At 44.1% G+C, this 20,288-nt stretch overlaps 1 protein-coding gene across 1 annotated transcript; it reads right to left on the bottom strand.

The window, feature by feature from the left end:
• Positions 1 to 434: 434 nt before the first annotated feature.
• Positions 435 to 19,246, bottom strand: tmem251 (transmembrane protein 251). The gene is made up of 2 exons (XM_084314852.1): positions 19,111 to 19,246; positions 435 to 1,328 (listed from the first exon to the last, which is right to left on the bottom strand). Exon 2 carries the CDS (start codon positions 1,311 to 1,313, stop codon positions 870 to 872), a length of 444 nt encoding a protein of 147 aa, XP_084170978.1. The 5' UTR covers positions 1,314 to 1,328; positions 19,111 to 19,246; the 3' UTR covers positions 435 to 869.
• Positions 19,247 to 20,288: the final 1,042 nt, after the last annotated feature.

Below are 20,288 nucleotides of genomic sequence, written 5' to 3'. Positions count from 1 at the left end.
CCCTGCAGCCGGCCATCAGGACCCTGGAGAGATCCCTGCAGCCGGCCATCAGGACCCTGGAGAGATCCCTGCAGCCTGCCATCAGGACCCTGGAGAGATCCCTGCAGCCGGCCATCAGGACCCTGGAGAGATCCCTGCAGCCTGCCATCAGGACCCTGGAGAGATCCCTGCAGCCGGCCATCAGGACCCTGGAGAGATCCCTGAGATCCATCACAAGATACACCCATGATTGACCACGGAGTGAGACACCGACGGGGTCGGCCTCTGGTGACGAGGAGAGGTCAGCGTCAGACCCGTGTGATCCTCTAGAACTGAAGAAAAAAGCCGAAGGCCGGACCAGCACTCTCAGATTTAAATCTGATCTGATAAATCTGATTTAAATCTGAGAGTGCTGGTCCGGCCTTCGGCTTTTTTCTTCATAATGTTTGGGATTTCAGCGCCCAGTGTCAGATACTGAGAGCGCGGTCTAACTTGACTTTAATCCTCTAGAAGTGAACCCTCCTGGTAGAGGCTGAGGCAGAACACGACTACATCAATATTAGCCTCTTATTCAAAATCATTCAAGGCGTTTCAGTTTCAAGAGGAGCATGTGGCAACTTTTGGTCCGATTTTTGTTCAATGTATAAAAAAATAAAAATCAAATAAATCACACGCGGAAGATGTGGAACACGTACCCATTGTGGATTTTCATTTACAAATAATCTACAAAACCCCATCGTCCCTCAACGCGCTGCCCGCACTGTGTTGCCCAGGAGCGCTTAGAAAAGACAAAACACCACCCTTGAATTGTGGGTGTGTGTGAGGGGAGGGCTGGACAGAGAGACAGACAGTGAGGAGACAGAGAGACAGCCCCCCCCCCCCCCCCCCATTCAAGTGTCAATCAGCTGCAGCCGGCTGATCTGATTGGACGCCTTGGCGAAGGTCTGGTGGCGCTCGCAGAGCACGGCCAGGCAGATGGGCAGGATGCAGTAGCCCACCGTCTTGGGGTCCGTCCGCGTGCAGGAGTAGAGGAAGAGGAACCCCTGCAGGTAGGGCAGGAGGAAGACGGCGCCCCACACCCAGAAGGGCAGGTGCAGCAGGCGGGTCTTGAGGCTCTGCGTCCAGGAGAGGGGCGGCGGCGGCGCGGGGGGGAGGGACTGAGGCGAGGCCACGCCCCCCCCCAGCCTCTCCTGGGCCGCCCGCTCCACGTGCTCCAGGGTGAAGCGGTTGTACGTCTGGTTGATCTCAAAGACGTAGTAGACGGCGGCCACGCTGAGCAGCAGGTACAGAGCCACGCCGATCCATCCCATCCGCTGGCGGAAGTTCATCATCATTCTCCATCGTCCTCCCTGGAACACCAGACCACGTTTTGTTATCATTAACCCCTTCCCGCCTCTCTTCTCAGCTCTTCAGACATGGACAGGATCATATCACCAGTGTTGGGCAAGTTACTTTAAAAAAGTAACTAGTTACAGTTACTAGTTACTTCTTCCAAAAAGTAACTAAATTACTTACTCAGTTACAAATTATAAAAGTAACTAGTTACTTCAGAAAGTAACTATTGCGTTACTTTCAAGTTTTTTTTTTACATAAACAACATACACAAATCTAAACTATTTTAATGTTGCTGTGGGACAAAGTGAGACTAGCCTCCAATCAAATGCCATGTAGGCTATGTAGATATTATAATTACTATGTTTATATAGTGGATCATACAAATACAAACAGAATAGATGTTTTGGAACTTTTGATATGTATTGCCCCTCAACAGGCCACAACTGGGCAACATTAAATTATGCTTGTTAAGCACTATACCAAAAATAAATAACAAATATATACTGATTGATTGAACATTTTAATTAACAGATTGCAGAATTGGTACAATACAGTACGGCTCAATACACACAATTGTTAAGGGGATGCAGACCAGAGAAAGAGTTTCGTCTTGTTTACATCAGGGTCCCCCATTTTCAATTCATGACATTTATGACGAAAGTCTTTCTCTGGTCTGCATCCCCTTAACAATTGTATGTATTGAGCTGTACTGTACTGTACCCATTCTGCAATCTGTTAATAAACGTTTCAATCAATCAATCAATGACATACACAACATACAGATATAAGCTCGCCTCAAAACCCACCTGTTCTCCCTTGCCTTCAACCCCCCCCACCCCTAAACCCCCCCCTCCCCTCCAACCTGATCGATATGTCTCTAGTCTTTTTTTTGTGCCATCAGGCTGTCTCCCCCGTTCCCCCCATGGTCTCATGTTCCTTTGTTTTTGTTTCTTTGTTGTTTTGTTTTGTTTCTTTGCTTTCGTCTCTTTGTTTGTACCCCTGCTCCCGACTACTGTCAGCGACTTCGGGTTATTGAGAAGCGCTATATAAATTAAATGAATTATTATTATTATTATTAAGAATCTAATCGAATCATCTAAACTAATCTAATCATTACATTTAAGACATGCATGACATACAGATATATTATATCTCTGAGCACCTGAAGGCTTCAAGCCTATTAAACCAGGAAGTGCAGCACTGTTGATAAGGCTGTCAGCACTGCAGTAGAGCCACTCAGTGCCCTGCGCTGCAAAGAGTGAACACAAAACGCTCATGGACCCGCGGTCTCATGTTGACTGAGTCGCTTGTGTTGTTCGTTGGATTCGTTTTTTGAGCTCAAAACGTACACTACACGGACCGCGCTCTCATGCTGACTGATCACTGATCAGTGACGCTTGTCTTGTCGCGCTGTGTGTCAGACTCTGGATGCTTTAGACACCCGCCCACCTCCACCTCTGATTGGCTTACCATGACATTGTATTCAACCTCAGCCAATCGTCAGCATGCATGCTTGGCTCGCGCACTGTCCACTAAACAAGGAAGAACTATTATTGCCTCTCGGCGCAGAGATATGTCTGATGAAAGAAACAGGTTCATTCATAGTAACGCGCCGAATTTTTTTGTAGTAACGGTAACAACGTTATTAAGATTGGAAGAGTAATCCGTTAGATTACTCGTTACTGAAAAAACGAACGCCGTTAGTAACGAAGTTACTTATAGTGCCGTTATTCCCATCACTGCATATCACAGACATATCGGTATCGCCAATAAATAAAACTCAAGTCATAATACTCACTTACTCACTCATTGTTTACATATAACTCAGTCATGATACTCAGTCATTGTTTACATAGAACTCAGTCACGATACTCAGTCATTGTTTACATATAACTCAGTCACGATACTCAGTCATTGTTTACATATAACTCAGTCATGATACTCAGTCATTGTTTACATAGAACTCAGTCACGATACTCAGTCATTGTTTACATATAACTCAGTCACGATACTCAGTCATTGTTTACATATAACTCAGTCACGATACTCAGTCATTGTTTACATATAACTCAGTCACGATACTCAGTCATTGTTTACATATAACTCAGTCATGATACTCAGTCATTGTTTACATATAACTCAGTCACGATACTCAGTCATTGTTTACATATAACTCAGTCACGATACTCAGTCATTGTTTACATATAACTCAGTCATGATACTCAGTCATTGTTTACATATAACTCAGTCACGATACTCAGTCATTGTTTACATATAACTCAGTCACGATACTCAGTCATTGTTTACATATAACTCAGTCACGATACTCAGTCATTGTTTACATAGAACTCAGTCACGATACTCAGTCATTGTTTACATATAACTCAGTCACGATACTCAGTCATTGTTTACATATAACTCAGTCACGATACTCAGTCATTGTTTACATATAACTCAGTCACGATACTCAGTCATTGTTTACATATAACTCAGTCACGATACTCAGTCATTGTTTACATATTATTTACTAAGCCTTATTTACTAAGCTTTAACTATGAACTATTTACTAAGAGTCATTATTTACAATACTCTTACAAAACTCAGCATCACTGTCTGCATAAATCCCATAGCTAGCTTGATAAAGTAGAGAGTACGTGGTTTAAAGGGCTGAGCCCAAACGTTCAAACCTTCGTTCGTTACGTTGGCATTCGAATTAAAATCAACATTCAAATTTTTTATGTTTAATAAAAAAATAATAATAACTATTTTCTTTAATATTTGTTTCTATTCATTCTGTTTAAACCAATGGGTTTTTCTTCACAGTTGCAGATAAAGATTAGGCTACACGAATATTATAGTATTAAAACTGATGAGTTATATTCATTAAAGAAAGTTGATTTAATTGATTTAGTTGGGCTGGGGCTTCTCCCTGGGCTGGGGCTGGAAAGTTGATTTAATAAAATAAAATAAATACTAATTTAATCAGATTAATCACTTTATTCAAATTGAGGATTTAGTTTGAGGGGGAAACAAATAGAATAGAATATAGAATAGAACATGCAATGCAAACTAGTTGGTTCCTGCTCAAATATAATTCAGTTAATGTATATGAAGAATATCAGCCAATATATCGATATCGGAATATTAAACTCCCTACTCCCTAGTAATGGTATCAGCACCCAAAATATCAGTCAGGCTCTCATGAACACCCATATCAAAATCTAGAATATAGTTAAAGGGATAGTCCACATTTTATTTAACCAGGACACAAAGTGTCATAGATGCAAAGCCTTCATCGTGCCTTTGACTCTGAGGATAGGGTTAGGGTTGGGGTTACTACTATACCGTCTGATAGGGTTGGGTTAGGGTTACTATACCGTCTGAGGATAGGGTTAGGGTACTGAACTCAGTACTTTAAAGGGGAACTATCTTATAAATGGCCTTTTTCAGTGTTTAGCATTGTTTCCTAGCTATGTGGACTTATATTAATAGGATCTATGTCTCTAATTCTCATATTGGCGCATTCTTCCAATTTTCCTCTCACAATATTCACCCTCACTGAAATGAGTCATCTGAAAATGTGCATATCTGTGATGTCAGAGATTTCTCAGCTGCATAATAATGTGGCAGTTGGTGTGGCAGTTGGCACCAGGCCACACAGCGGTTGGAGCCCAGCCTCAAAACGGCTTAAGATCTTGAGGTAGAAAAATTCTGTTTTTGAGTACTCGATTAGAAATACAAAACAATGAATAAAAAAAAATTACAGAGGTGTTCCATAGACTCACAGGAATTGTGTAAAATTGCCCAAATAGTGAAAGAAATAGTAAAATAGTTCCCCTTTAAAGGGTACTGAGTCCGACCCAATTACATCGGTACTACAGAGTACCGTTTCACCAGGGAACAAACTTAACTTTTTGACTTACCAGCCATTTGGCTGGTAGATTTTTAAAAGTACCAGCCGGGCAGATTTTTTACTAGCCAAAAATTAGAAATAGCTTTTTAGTATATCGCCATGTGTTATTATTACATATAATACTCTCATATGCTATTTTCAATTAATATCAAACAACATAAGGAATATTAGCATAATTTTGAGTGGACTGAAGGAATGAGTCAGTGTTAATAGTTTTAAATGCAAATAATTTATTGAAACATAGAAGTGGGGTCGGGACACACATTTTATTTCTATTTTTTTAACTGTTTTAACCATGTAGTGTAGCACTTTGGGATCCCAGTGAACAAAAAGTGCATTACAAATCCAATCTATTATTATTATTATTATTATTATTATTATTATTATTATTATTATTATTATTATTATTATTATTATTATTATTATTATTATTATTATTATTATTATTATGTGTGGCTGCCGCCCTGGCGGACATCTGTGCTCTACTGAGTGCACCTTTTCAGTCTAGAGAGAGAGCGCTGATTCCCCGTAGCTGAACAGGGTTGCATTTTGTCAACACAAGTTGGAACCCTGGAGGAAGCGATATAAGGAAACTAATTGCTCCACTAATCGCTCATGTTGACCCCGCCCCCAAGTCGCTCACCTTGAATCGAGCGCTCCCCGCTCCCCGCGTCACATCGCTCGGCAGATTTTTTTTTTTTTTTGGAGCATGGTGTAAATTAGCTCAAACTACAACAGTCTACACCCCCTGGGCCCCTTAACAATTGTTTGTATTGAGCCGCATTGTAATTGTACCCATTCTGCAATGTTAAATAACGTTGTTTATCCATTCACTAGCTCTATTAAGCGATGATAGCTAGCCTAGCCACAATGCTATGGTCGCTGCCATTAACGTTAGCATGTAAGCTAACGACAACAACAATGGCGTCAAAACAGGATGTGAGTGACAAAGCCTGAACAGGATATCATAGGTTCACCCTTCTCATTGGTTGAAAATGGCCTTCATGTTTGTACATCGCCATCTGTTGCTTTGGCATTGTATTACATGTAGTATATTACATCAGTGTTAAACCACTGTGAGCGGCCTGGAGGGAGTGGATTGGAGGAGAAGCGGTAGATGCAGTGTATTTTGTTAGCCGCCAGGTGGCGGGCAGACCTTAAATTCTAATCGCCAAAGAATAAATCTACAAGCCAGTGGCGCTGGGCGTGTAACTATTTTGTACCCTGCATTTCACGCTAGATCAATCGGTACCTTTACATGTTTAGTATAAGAGTGTAATATACTAGACAAGAGGGAGCCTTTTCCACAAATATATATATTACTGTCTAGTGATGCACGATATATCGGCCGCCGATATAATATCGGCCGATATGGCCGTTTTTTTACACATCGGTATCGGTCCGATATCAAGATAGGGCCGATATTATTATTTTTTTTTTTTTTTATCTTTTTTTTCTTCTTTTGACATGTTTTGGCCTTAAATAGTTTCAAAATATCAGTCATTTCTGAAAATAAGTTACAAAAGTAAAAAAAATTATGCGTTTTGGAAAATAGCTCTTTATTTGATTATCATAAAAAAGTGTTTTCTATACAGAGATATCGACATCGGTAAATATCGGTATCGGCCAGAACAGCAATATTAATATCGGTTATCGGTATCGGCCACAATTTTCACATCGGTGCATCACTATTACTGTCCCATCTCTTGGGTCTTTGGAAAGACCAGGTGAGGTCAGAGGAGCTTGATCATATTTACTGAGGATGGCCAGATAATTTATAATTTTATTTATTTTTTGTTATTACAGAGACAGTTAAGTACAGAAAAAAGGTTCCGTTTGGGTACCGATACTGAATTCCAGGAACTGGTATTGGTTCAAACGTAAACGGTACCCAACCCTAGAGGACAGTTTGTTTATTTCAGTTATAAAAATAGACCTCTTGAATTCTTCCACTTCTCTCACTCTCCCAAAGCCACACAGCGTTTTAAACACCAGAGTAGGGCTGGGCGATATATGGAGTATACTTGATGTATCGCAGCTTGTTCTACATGAGATGTAGTAAATTATGGGTTTCTTAGTCTAGTGGTGAGAGCTGTGTTTGTATCAGGGTGGGTGTCTTACTTAGTCTAGTGGTGAGAGCTGTGTTTGTATCAGGGTGGGTGTCTTAGTCTAGTGGCGAGAGCTGTGTTTGTATCAGGGTGGGTGTCTTAGTCTAGTGGTGAGAGCTGTGTTTGTATCAGGGTGGGTGTCTTAGTCTAGTGGTGAGAGCTGTGTTTGTATCAGGGTGGGTGTCTTAGTCTAGTGGTGAGAGCTGTGTTTGTATCAGGGTGGGTGTCTTAGTCTAGTGGTGAGAGCTGTGTTTGTATCAGGGTGGGTGTCTTACTTAGTCTAGTGGTGAGAGCTGTGTTTGTATCAGGGTGGGTGTCTTAGTCTAGTGGCGAGAGCTGTGTTTGTATCAGGGTGGGTGTCTTAGTCTAGTGGTGAGAGCTGTGTTTGTATCAGGGTGGGTGTCTTAGTCTAGTGGTGAGAGCTGTGTTTGTATCAGGGTGGGTGTCTTAGTCTAGTGGTGAGAGCTGTGTTTGTATCAGGGTGGGTGTCTTAGTCTAGTGGTGAGAGCTGTGTTTGTATCAGGGTGGGTGTCTTAGTCTAGTGGTGAGAGCTGTGTTTGTATCAGGGTGGGTGTCTTAGTCTAGTGGTGAGAGCTGTGTTTGTATCAGGGTGGGTGTCTTAGTCTAGTGGTGAGAGCTGTGTTTGTATCAGGGTGGGTGTCTTAGTCTAGTGGTGAGAGTTGTGTTTGTATCAGGGTGGGTGTCTTAGTCTAGAGGTGAGAGCTGTGTTTGTATCAGGGTGGGTGTCTTAGTCTAGTGGTGAGAGCTGTGTTTGTATCAGGGTGGGTGTCTTAGTCTAGTGGTGAGAGCTGTGTTTGTATCAGGGTGGGTGTCTTAGTCTAGTGGTGAGAGCTGTGTTTGTATCAGGGTGGGTGTCTTAGTCTAGTGGTGAGAGCTGTGTTTGTATCAGGGTGGGTGTCTTAGTCTAGTGGTGAGAGTTGTGTTTGTATCAGGGTGGGTGTCTTAGTCTAGTGGTGAGAGCTGTGTTTGTATCAGGGTGGGTGTCTTAGTCTAGAGGTGAGAGCTGTGTTTGTATCAGGGTGGGTGTCTTAGTCTAGTGGTGAGAGCTGTGTTTGTATCAGGGTGGGTGTCTTAGTCTAGTGGTGAGAGCTGTGTTTGTATCAGGGTGGGTGTCTTAGTCTAGTGGTGAGAGCTGTGTTTGTATCAGGGTGGGTGTCTTAGTCTAGTGGTGAGAGCTGTGTTTGTATCAGGGTGGGTGTCTTAGTCTAGTGGTGAGAGCTGTGTTTGTATCAGGGTGGGTGTCTTAGTCTAGAGGTGAGAGCACTCACCCACAACCACAAGCATTGTTAGTCCGACTCCTGATCGCCTTTTTTGGACTTTTGCAGATACGAGATGTAAATAATATATTACTTATACAACACGTAAATATATTACTTACGGCTATAACATAATGTACATTATGGTATGTACCTTTTTCCTGTGGTCGATTAGTACTTAATTTACATATTTCAAGCGAGATCGGGCTGCACCTGCTCAGGTTTCTATTTAAAGGAAAACTCCAACATTTTGGGAAATTAGCTTATTTGCCATCTACCCTGGAGTTAGACAAGAAGATACATACCTTTTTCTTCTCTGTGCATGCAATAGGAGTAGGAAGATGTTGGGAACTAGGCTAATGGAGGAACCTACTTCCAGTGACTGACGCTAAGCTAGGCTAACGGTGCACGTCTTCCTACTCCTACTGCATGCACAGAGAAGAAAAAGGTATGCATCTTGATTTAGATTGATTTATATTGTGCTTGCCATTTTTACACAAACTGACTAGCACCTGCAGTGCTGCTGCAGCCAGCGCTCACCTCTCCCGGCTGCGTCTATGCCAAATACAACGCAGTTCGGTTTCCGGGTTCCTCTGATTGGCCACTAAGCCCACGTGACCATGCTCTAGCACCGCCCCCCTTATCGCCCGCTGCCGCGCTGTGAAGCGGAAGAGCCAGCGAGGCGACGCGAGGCGGTGGTTTCAGCAGCAGCGGCCGTCTTCTTCCGAGGCGGCTCGTTCTTATTAATCCCTAATGTCATGTATGTTGTGTATGTCATAAATGTCGATATGAATTGAAAATGGGGGACCCTGATGTAAACAAGACGAAAGTCTTTCTCTGGTCTGCATCCCCTTAACAATTGTGTGTATTGCGCCGTACTGTATTGCACCCATTCTGCAATCTGTTAAATAAATTCATTCATTCATTCATTCATTCATTCATTTCTCCCCCACTACTCCCAAAAGTAACACTACATAGATCAAGTACAACAACGCCAGACTCAAGAAACTGTGTTCCCTTTGGCGCAATACACACAATTGTTAAAGCCCAACCTCTAGGTTAAACCCTACTGATCAATTATGGGTAGTTTACATCATTGTTATATAATTTCATTATTTATTTTTTTCCATTTGACACCGGAAATGCCACTCTGAAAGAGTTAAAACGGTCCATGCACGAATAACATGCACGCGCGAATCAAAAAAGCTTATCAAACGCCGACGTCACAACAGGTCAACAGGTGCATATTAATGAGCCGAATCTAAAAGCTTATCAGACGCTAGCACCTAGCACGGCCGTGACGTCACTTCAGGAAACGTATGCCTTATGTCCGTCCGGGTCATAGTACTAGATCAATGGTGGCTCACTCGGTGCATCACAGTTAGCCTATATCTCCGCCGTCCCTGCTACACGCAGTCGGGACCACTACACTCACTGACGTTAGCCTATAATAGCCCGCCGTCCCTGCGGGTGGTTCTCTCCTCTTTGTGTGCCCCCGTCCCCGCGGAGGAGCTTGTGGACTCGACAACAGCGGCGGCCGCAGGGCGCCGGAGCCCGCAGCGCTAGTTAGCTCATAGCTATCGTGTAACACTAGCCTTTACGGGCTCGAGCAACCTACGGCTGCCGCCGCCGTCGCGTCCATGGGCCCCCCGGCAGGGCACCCGTGGGGACGGGGTGTAGGGCTGCACGATTTTGGGAAATAATCTAATTGCGATTATTCTGACAGATATTGCGATTGCGATTTGCGATGCGATTCTAACATATTTTTAAAAAAAATTACAAGAAGAATGTTGCTGCTTTTTGTAGTCGGGTCCCAACTGCAAAATTACTGTATTACCCTGTATTATACACTTTTACTATCATGTAGACTATTCTGCTTTGTGTTTACATGTGATGTATTGTATACATGCACATTTATTATGTTCTTGTGAGAGAAAACGGTGCTTTTTCAATGTATGTGATGTATAGATTGGGGAGAGATGACCACAGCTAAAACGGTGATTGAAATGTGCATGGAAGACGGTGACGGTGGTGGAACCAGTGATTTCACAGGCACAGGCCGCGTCAGCGAGGGTTTTGTTATGAATTCCTTAGAAGAACATCTGAGATTAGAGTGTACTGTCTCCCAGGAGGGAGAGAGGTTCATCTTAATGCAACAGTGAATGAAACTTTAATGTGTGAAAGGTTAGCAGTCGTCATGACAGCACGTCGCATGACAACCAGAGAGGGGCGGGGGCCGTCGTTGCTACGACGAAGACCTATAAGTCGAACGGTGTTTCCGGGTAGGGCAGACTAAAATCTGACTGAGACTAAGAGGGAAGAAACCAGAAGAGACTCTCTCCTCTCATTGAGAGAGAGGGGGGGGGGGGGGGAGAATGGCACATCACCAGTAGCTTCGGCTACCACGAGGATGGTCTTAGGCTAACGACTAGGCCTGACCACTATTGGACTGAATAACAAAAGGACAATCTGAACACACCGAGAGATCATTAGAATAGACTCTTCAAGGACGATACAATTTGATAACATCTGATAACATGAGGTTCTGTTTATAGCAATAAAACAACGCTTCTCCTCATAAGGTATCTCACAGTGTCGAAGTGTCGAATTCTTACGGAAGTGGAGAAGTATTATGGTTTATGGATTGCACTAACGGGGGGGAGATAAGGATCTTATCTACCAGTATCGGAGACGTCAGGACCATTAAAAGTACACAACGCAGAGGAATTGGATGGAGGGCCAAACAGACGAAGACGTGATACTGGCCAGTTTGATCAGAATCTTACAGTTGATGCCGTTGGGACCCGGATTTGCAAGAGATTAAAACAACGGGAACAGTTGGTTGTTGATGACAGCCGGATTTGCAAGAGATAAGAACAACGGATAAAGACTTTTTCAATAATGGGGCGACAGTGGACAACAGTCATCAATGTGTGGGAGAATCATGATCGAAGCAAGGCCGGCCAGCCCTGGGAGAGAGCGGCGAGTCGAGTGGTCAGGAGGCGAACCAGCGCTGTAGGGGAAACAGCGCTCCGATCAAAAATGTGAGTTCACTGTGCACACGGTTGTTTTGATTTTATAGCCAAATAAAAACGAACAGATAGTGAATCCGTAAACGTAAACATTTCTAGTTTGACACAGAGAGAGAATGCCAGCTGTAATAATATGAGCAGAGAGCCATGGTGAAAATCGAGGGTGTTATCTACAGAGAATGAAAAGCAAACGAGGCAGGCTGCACAGTTTTGGTTTACGGAGGGTAAATGCGAGATGAGGAGAGGGGGGGGGGCGCTTGAATCAGATCGAAAAATTGTTGATGGCGGGACTGTTTTCATAACAGAAGGAAAGTCGAAAGGAGATTGTACCAGTGTGTATTATGTCCGATCAGGCAAGAGTATTAGTCTGAGAAAGCGTCCCCTGATAATGGATAGGAAAGAGAGGAAAAACAGCGGTGTTTTCAGGCCTTGGAAGGAAGGGCAGCGGCCGTTTGTTGAGAGAGTAGCCATTGGCACCGAGTCAAAATGGCCACAGAGCCACGAGGGGTTTAGAATCAGGAAATGACACGTCAACTAAAACACCATGGAGGAGGAGTAGGTCGCCACCTAGTGGCGGAGGGGGGGTAGTGCTGGGGAGTTTCCATTACCCATAGGGGAATATTTAGAGTTTAATTCAATTAAGGAGTTTAATTGCGGAGGGGGGGGGGGGGTAGTGCTGGGGAGTTTCCATTACCCATAGGGGAATATTTAGAGTTTAATTCAATTAAGGAGTTTAATTGCGGAGGGGGGGGGGGGGGGGTAGTGCTGGGGAGTTTCCATTACCCATAGGCGAATATGTAGAGTTTAAGTTAATTAAGGAGTTGAATTTTTTCAAAATTACCAACTGCTTGTGTGTATACACGGTGGTGTATGTGAGAACTTTGTAAAGGAACTCAAAGTGTGGTATATAGAGCGACGGGACAGCTCCAGGGCGACGGTAGACAGCCCCGTAGGGTATATAGAGCGACGTGACAGCTCCAGGGCGACGGTAGACAGCCCCGTAGGGTATAGAGCGACGGTGACAGCTCCAGGGCGACGGTAGACAGCCCCGTAGGGTATAGAGCGACGGTGACAGCTCCAGGGCGATGGTAGACAGCCCCGTAGGGTATAGAGCGACGGTGACAGCTCCAGGGCGACGGTAGACAGCCCCGTAGGGTATAGAGCAACGGTGACAGCTCCAGGGCGACGGTAGACAGCCCCGTAGGGTATAGGGCGACGGACAGCTCTGTTGTATGTTAGATGATAGTACGAGTACGTATGTGAGTTAGGAGCAGGGAACCAACCTGCTCTGTTGTATGTTAGAGCGATGCTCGGTTGTATGTTATTATCATAATAATAAGATCGATATACAGGTTAATTAAATAAGTTTAATTATGAAATAAGAGGGAGTTCGATCTCCAGTGGGGCCTTCTCACACCTAATAAATAGGCAGAGTCTTGAGGGGACACGTCACCAGAAAGAACTGGCGCGCGCTGGGGGTCAACCGTGGGACAAACGTAGAGCGCCGAGTGGGTATCGTTTAGCTGCTGGTGTCACGCCGGAAGACAACAAAACAGGGAACAGCCCTGTAGGATTAGATATGGGTGTTGAGAAGGTGGGGGACTAATAGAGAACAAATAGCGCCATGGGCTGTAGGACACTCACACCGTCCAACAGTCTGAAAGGGCGTGGCCATGGCAGGGGCTTGCAGAGGAAAAAAAATATATAGAGAACGAGCTGCAGGCCCAAAGCCACGGTAGACTAATAGAAAACACAGGGTCGAGTGTACAGAAAGACTGCCGGTGTTGTGTTTCTGCTTTCAAGGGGGGAATGACACCGACAGCGATGGAGATGGCCAGGAGACAGACTGGAGGAGGAGGAAGCCGCAGGGGCCAGGCACGGCAGCCTGGTACACAGATCGTCCACGACGAGAGAGAGGGCCGACGGCGGTGGAGATGAGCCTCAACCAAGATACCGACAGGGCGGAGATGACCGACGGGGCGGAGATGACCGACGGGGCGGAGACGGCCGACGAGGCGGAGTCCAGCGGTCGCAGGCGGTGTTTGCCCAGGGGAGAACGAGGCGGACATCGGAGGGGGTTTCCCTGCGGAGACGCTGTTTAGAGAGCGTTTTGAAACAACAGAGCACGGGCGGTGAATCATGAACAAACAGGGACTTCCTTTCAGAGTCAATCAGGAGATCGAGAGACGAGACAACAGCGAGAAGTCCTGTGTTCATTGATTAGGAGTATGAGATATAAATGGAGGATTCATATATAAGATATATGTATAGAAGGATATATATATATATATAGAAGGTAGATAAGAGGGAGAACAGTAGAACAACAGGATATAATTATTGGGAGCAGACAGGGGGGCTCCAATGGTTATGAGTCGTTGGATGTTGTTGGTTTTGGTGGTCGGTTTCGGTTCCCTTTGTGCACGAAGGGGGGCGCAAACAGACATCAGGCAGCAGGATCACTGGGTTGACCGTGGGCCGTCTTCGTTTCTTGTGCACGAGAGACGAGGTTGGTTTACTTCAACCACAGGCTATTTTTGGCATAATTAATTGAAAAACCAAATAATGATTTATGATTCTGAAGGGGTGATAAGAATCAAGGGGGGATTGAGAGAAAACGGTGCTTTTTCAATGTATGTGATGTATAGATTGGGGAGAGATGACCACAGCTAAAACGGTGATTGAAATGTGCATGGAAGACGGTGACGGTGGTGGAACCAGTGATTTCACAGGCACAGGCCGCGTCAGCGAGGGTTTTGTTATGAATTCCTTAGAAGAACATCTGAGATTAGAGTGTACTGTCTCCCAGGAGGGAGAGAGGTTCATCTTAATGCAACAGTGAATGAAACTTTAATGTGTGAAAGGTTAGCAGTCGTCATGACAGCACGTCGCATGACAACCAGAGAGGGGCGGGGGCCGTCGTTGCTACGACGAAGACCTATAAGTCGAACGGTGTTTCCGGGTAGGGCAGACTAAAATCTGACTGAGACTAAGAGGGAAGAAACCAGAAGAGACTCTCTCCTCTCATTGAGAGAGAGGGGGGGGGGGGGGGAGAATGGCACATCACCAGTAGCTTCGGCTACCACGAGGATGGTCTTAGGCTAACGACTAGGCCTGACCACTATTGGACTGAATAACAAAAGGACAATCTGAACACACCGAGAGATCATTAGAATAGACTCTTCAAGGACGATACAATTTGATAACATCTGATAACATGAGGTTCTGTTTATAGCAATAAAACAACGCTTCTCCTCATAAGGTATCTCACAGTGTCGAAGTGTCGAATTCTTACGGAAGTGGAGAAGTATTATGGTTTATGGATTGCACTAACGGGGGGGAGATAAGGATCTTATCTACCAGTATCGGAGACGTCAGGACCATTAAAAGTACACAACGCAGAGGAATTGGATGGAGGGCCAAACAGACGAAGACGTGATACTGGCCAGTTTGATCAGAATCTTACAGTTCTTGTGTGATGTATCGCACATTTTATTGCTGTGTGATGTATTGCAAATGTTATTGCTGTCATCTTGGCCAGGTCTACCTTGCAAAGGAGATCTTGTATCTCAATGGGACTTCCTGGTAATTGCAGGCTTGGCGATTTGATAATTGCATCATTCCAAATCGCGATTTCGATTAAAAAACGATTAATCGTGCAGCCCTAACGGGGTGTACTACAGAGAGGAGAGAACCATTTTGGGTCGGCCGTTCATGCCGGCCAGCGAGCCGGATGTCGGGATATGTTGTTAGCACAATAGCTACCAAGCTAAGCTATGTTATCTACTAACGTTATAAACACAATATGTGTACAACGACACAATGATTTACATTATTACAAATATGGTAACGTGGTTGTGGCTTTTACAAATAGTGGTTAGCTTTAGAGATGGATGGATGGCTATAATCACAGAGCAATAGTGAGGTGAAACAGATACATTTCCATTCGGCTAGTAGTAGCAAGCATATATCTATGGTAGCAAGGCTCTCTGCCTGCCACTAGCTGTGTGACTCAGCGCCCCCTGGTGAGCCCCCTGTTGTCCTGCACCTGTTGTGACGACATTACACACGCACGTTATTAGGCCTGCCGCGATAAGCAATAAATCGATTAATTGCCGCGATAATTAAAATTAATGCAATGATTTTGACGGGCGCGATTAATTGCTATTTGCGCGTTTGTTTTAATGAGGCGGAACCAGTGCCCCTTGTCAGTCACTGTCCGTGTTGGGAGGCGGGCCGCTGGCTTTACTACAGAGCAGAGAGCACAGCACAGGAGCTCCGTGGGGCAACACCACATAGCTTAACTACATTTCTCAATAGTGTTGCTCCTTTTAACCAAGTAGCGTTATTTGTAGTGTAACGTTAGCATTTTAACGTTAGTAGCTAACGTTAAAACTAACTTAAAGTTAGTTGTTCACCAACAATCTCAACATTTGTTTTATCATTAGCTCATGTCGATCTACTAGTAGCATCAGCAAGCTAACGTTAGCTGGCCCCAGTCCACTAGCAGCATGTCGATCTACCAGCAGCATCAGCAAGCTAACGTTAGCTGGCCCCAGCCCATTAGCAGCATGTCGAAGTAGTAGTAGCATCAGCAAGCTAACGTTAGCTGGCCCCAGTCCACCAGCAGCATCAGCAAGCTAGGATAATAACAACAATACTTCCGGTCCGGTCGGTGGGCTTCAAAATAAAAGTCTAAAACACCGGAAAAGACGGAGCGGTGGGCTTCAAAATAAAAGTTTTGGGAAATAAATTTCTCAAAAAAAGATTCTCTAACCGGTCGCAATAATATCGCTTATCGCGATATTTTCGGGGGCAATTAATCGCCCAGCAAAATTTGTTATCGTGGCAGGCCTACACGTTATGAAACCATTGATTAAAATATGCACGTGCGTGGTGATTGTGTTGGGCAGACAAAATGTTTGATAAAAACGCTAAAACTGGGTCAATTTCAATACTTTTTTTCCCCTTCTTCATGAAAGCCACTGTTGGCCTAGTCCACATTGTTTATTGAACAAAAATACAACGTGGAGGTTGTGTGTATTGCGCCAAAGGGAACACAGTTTCTTGAGTCTGGCGTTGTTGTACTTGATCTATGTAGTGTTACTTTTGGGAGTAGTGGGGGAGAAATGAATGAATGAATGAATGAATGAATTTATTTAAGGGATGCAGACCAGAGAAAGACGGTTGTCTTGTTTACATCAGGGTCCCCCATTTTCAATTCATATACATTTATGACATACACAACATACATGACAGCTTTGGCTGTTTGTACGATGAAACAAAGAACTTCTAAGATATACATTAACTTGGATTTCAGTGATATTCAGCGGTTATGTCAGTGTTCTTAAAAGCTTGTAGTTGTGCATGTCATAAAAAAACAAACTCGCATCATTTGGGTATTTCTGAATGTTTTGGCATGAGTCGATATAGGATGCATTTTTGTGTAATTGTTTGATCATAATACAGGACTAAGGAACATGGTATTTTTTTATTTAAAATTATATATATAGGACTATGTATAAAGAAACCATTTCTGCTTTCAGAAAGGCTGATATAAAGCTAATGTTTTGTGTAATTGTTATACTCATTGAGGACCATTACATTTGTAGTATTAATCGTAGAATCGTATCATATCAGTACCTTCAATAAAGAGTAGATCTGACTACTTTACTGGGAGTAGTGGGGGAGAAATGAATGAACTTTATTTAACAGATTGCAGAATGGGTACAATACAGTACGGCGCAATACACACAATTGTTAAGGCCCTTAACTTAAGGGGATGCAGACCAGAGAAAGACTTTCGTCTTGTTTACACCAGGGTCCCCCATTTTCAATCCATATCGACATTTATGACATTAGGGATTAATAAGAACGAGCCGCCTCGGAAGAAGACGGCCGCTGCTGCTGAAACCACCGCCTCGCGTCGCCTCGCTGGCTCTTCCGCTTCACAGCGCGGCAGCGGGCGATAAGGGGGGCGGTGCTAGCGTGCGGTCACGTGGGCTTAGTGGCCAATCAGAGGAACCCGGAAACCGAACTGCGTTGTATTTGGCATAGACGCCTCCCGGCTCCGTGCCATTTTTTTTTTTTTGCGCACCCCCTGAACCGTACAATACACAGACGCCCCGAACCGTGGAGGTCGTACCGAACGGTAGACGGTTCGAATGCGTATCGTTTCACCCCTACTTGTATGTCATAAATGTCTGGATGTAACTAACAGTACTGCACTGTGTATATCTGTATGTCGTGTATGTCATAAATGTTATGATGAATTGAAAATGGGGGACCTGATGATGTAAACAAGATGAAAGTCTTTCTCTGGTCTGCATCCCCTTAACAATTGTGTGTATTGAGCCGTACTGTATGTATTGTACCCATTCTGCAATCTGTTAATAAAATGTTCAATCAATCAATCTCCCAGAGTTTACCACTCATATTTACCACTTGGGTTAGTTTATCACTGGTATTTACCACTTGGTTAGTTAGTTTAACACTGGTATTTACCACTTGGTTAGTTTATCACTGGTATTTACCACTTGGTTAGTTAGTTTAACACTGGTATTTACCACTTGGTTAGTTAACACTGGTATTTACCACTTGGTTAGTTAGTTTAACACTGGTATTTACCACTTGGTTAGTTAACACTGGCATTTACCACTTGGTTAGTTAGTTTAACACTGGTATTTACCACTTGGTTAGTTAGTTTAACACTGGTATTTACCACTTGGTTAGTTAGTTTAACACTGGTATTTACAACTTGGTTAGTTAGTTTAACACTGGTATTTACCACTTGGTTAGTTAGTTTAACACTGGTATTTACCACTTGGTTAGTTAACACTGGTATTTACCACTTGGTTAGTTAGTTTAACACTGGTATTTACCACTTGGTTAGCTAGTTTAACACTGGTATTTACCACTTGGTTAGTTAGTTTTTAACACTGGTATTTACCACTTGGTTAGTTTATCACTGGTATTTACCACTTGGTTAGTTAGTTAGTTAACACTGGTATTTACCACTTGGTTAGTTTAACACTGGTATTTACCACTTGGTTAGTTAGTTAACATTGGTATTTACCACTTGGTTAGTTAGTTTAACACTGGTATTTACCACTTGGTTAGTTAGTTAACACTGGTTACCACTTGGTTAGTTAGTTAACACTGGTATTTACCACTTGGTTAGTTAGTTTAACACTGGTATTTGCCACTTGGTTAGTTAGGGTTAGGGCCCAGAACCCAGCTCGAATAATGAGTGACGTCACCTGGTCTGGAGTCGTTACAGTTACGACACGGCGGCCACCTGCACGTGTTCCTATAGCAACACAGTCTGAGTGATGGGCAGAAACACGCGCGCGGTGGTGAAGCGCGTCAGTTGACTTTATAAAGTCACGTTAGCGTCGCCAGCAATGGCGGTTATTATAACACCAACCGTCACCCGCTTCTCCCCCCCTCCCCTCCCCCCTCTCTCTCACCTGTCTTCACATGATGGCGGCAGAGGGGGCGGTTGAAACGGAACAGAGCGGATTCATTATTTCATATCGATTTTGTCCAACAACACGACCAGAGGCGGCTCCTCTTCTGTAGCTCATCTGTGTGTGTTTTGTTTTGGTCATCATGATGACGCGTGCTGCTGCCAAGAAGACTTCCGGGGTATCGGCGGCCCTCCCTGCTGTGACTTTAGCGCCATCTAGCGGCGAAACCGGCTCAGAACAGCAGCACGTTTTTATTTTGACTTCTTTTTTTTATGGAGTCAGTTTTGCTAAAAATCCTTTTCGAATCAGCAGGTTGCTCTCTCTCTGTCTCTCTCCCTCTTTCTGTCTCTCTCTCTCTCTCTTTCTGTCTCTCTCTCTGTGCCTCTTTCTGTCTCTCTCTCTCCCTCTTTCTGTCTCTCTCTCTCTGCCTCTCCCTCTTTCTGTCTCTCCCTCCCTCCCTCTGTCTCTCTCTTTCAATTCAAATTGGCTTTATTGACATGGGAAAAATACGTTTACATTGCCAAAGCCAAACAAAACAATCAAACAGAGAAATCATCTCTCCCCCCCCTCTCTCTCTGTATATATCTCTCTCTCCTCCTCCCTCTCTCTCTCTCCCCTCTCTCTCTCTTTCTCTCTCTCTCCTCCTCCCTCTCTCGCCCCTCTCTCTCTCTGTCCCTCTCTCCCCCCCTCTCTCTCTCTTTCTCTCTCTCTCCCTCTCTCTCCCCCTCTCTCTCTGTCCCTCTCTCCCCCCCCTCTCTCTCTCTCTCTCTCTCTCTCTCTCTCTCTCTCTCTCTCTCTCTCTCTCTCTCTCTCTCTCACACACACACACACACACACAGAGGAACAGGAACAGATAGCTGCCTGACCTGTATAGTATGAGTTAGTTAGTTAGTTAGTTAGTTAGTTAGTTAGTTAGTTAGTTAGTTAGTTAGTTAGTTAGTTAGTTAGTTAGTTAGTTAGTTAGTTAGTTAAAGGGTGTGTCTGTCCAGGAGCTATAGCAGGTCAGATGCTGCGCACGTCAGGAATCGGATTCTATACGAATGACGAGAGAGAGAGAGAGAGAGAGAGAGAGAGAGAGAGAGAGAGAGAGAGAGAGAGAGAGAGAGAGAGAGAGAGAGAGAGAGAGAATGGGTAAATGGGTAAATGAATGACAATGTCTTCTCTCTCTCCAACAACAA

The sequence above is a fragment of the Notolepis coatsorum genome (assembly GCF_963971535.1).
Source record: "Notolepis coatsorum genome assembly, chromosome: 5".
Lineage (NCBI taxonomy): Eukaryota > Metazoa > Chordata > Actinopteri > Aulopiformes > Paralepididae > Notolepis > Notolepis coatsorum.
Note: the sequence above shows the minus strand (reverse complement) of the source record. Positions and strands in the feature narration are given on the sequence as shown.

Coding starts and splice junctions, on each gene's coding strand:
- tmem251 (XM_084314852.1), bottom strand. CDS start 1,313: ATGATGATGAACTTCCGCCAGCGGATGGGATGGATCGGCGTGGCTCTG.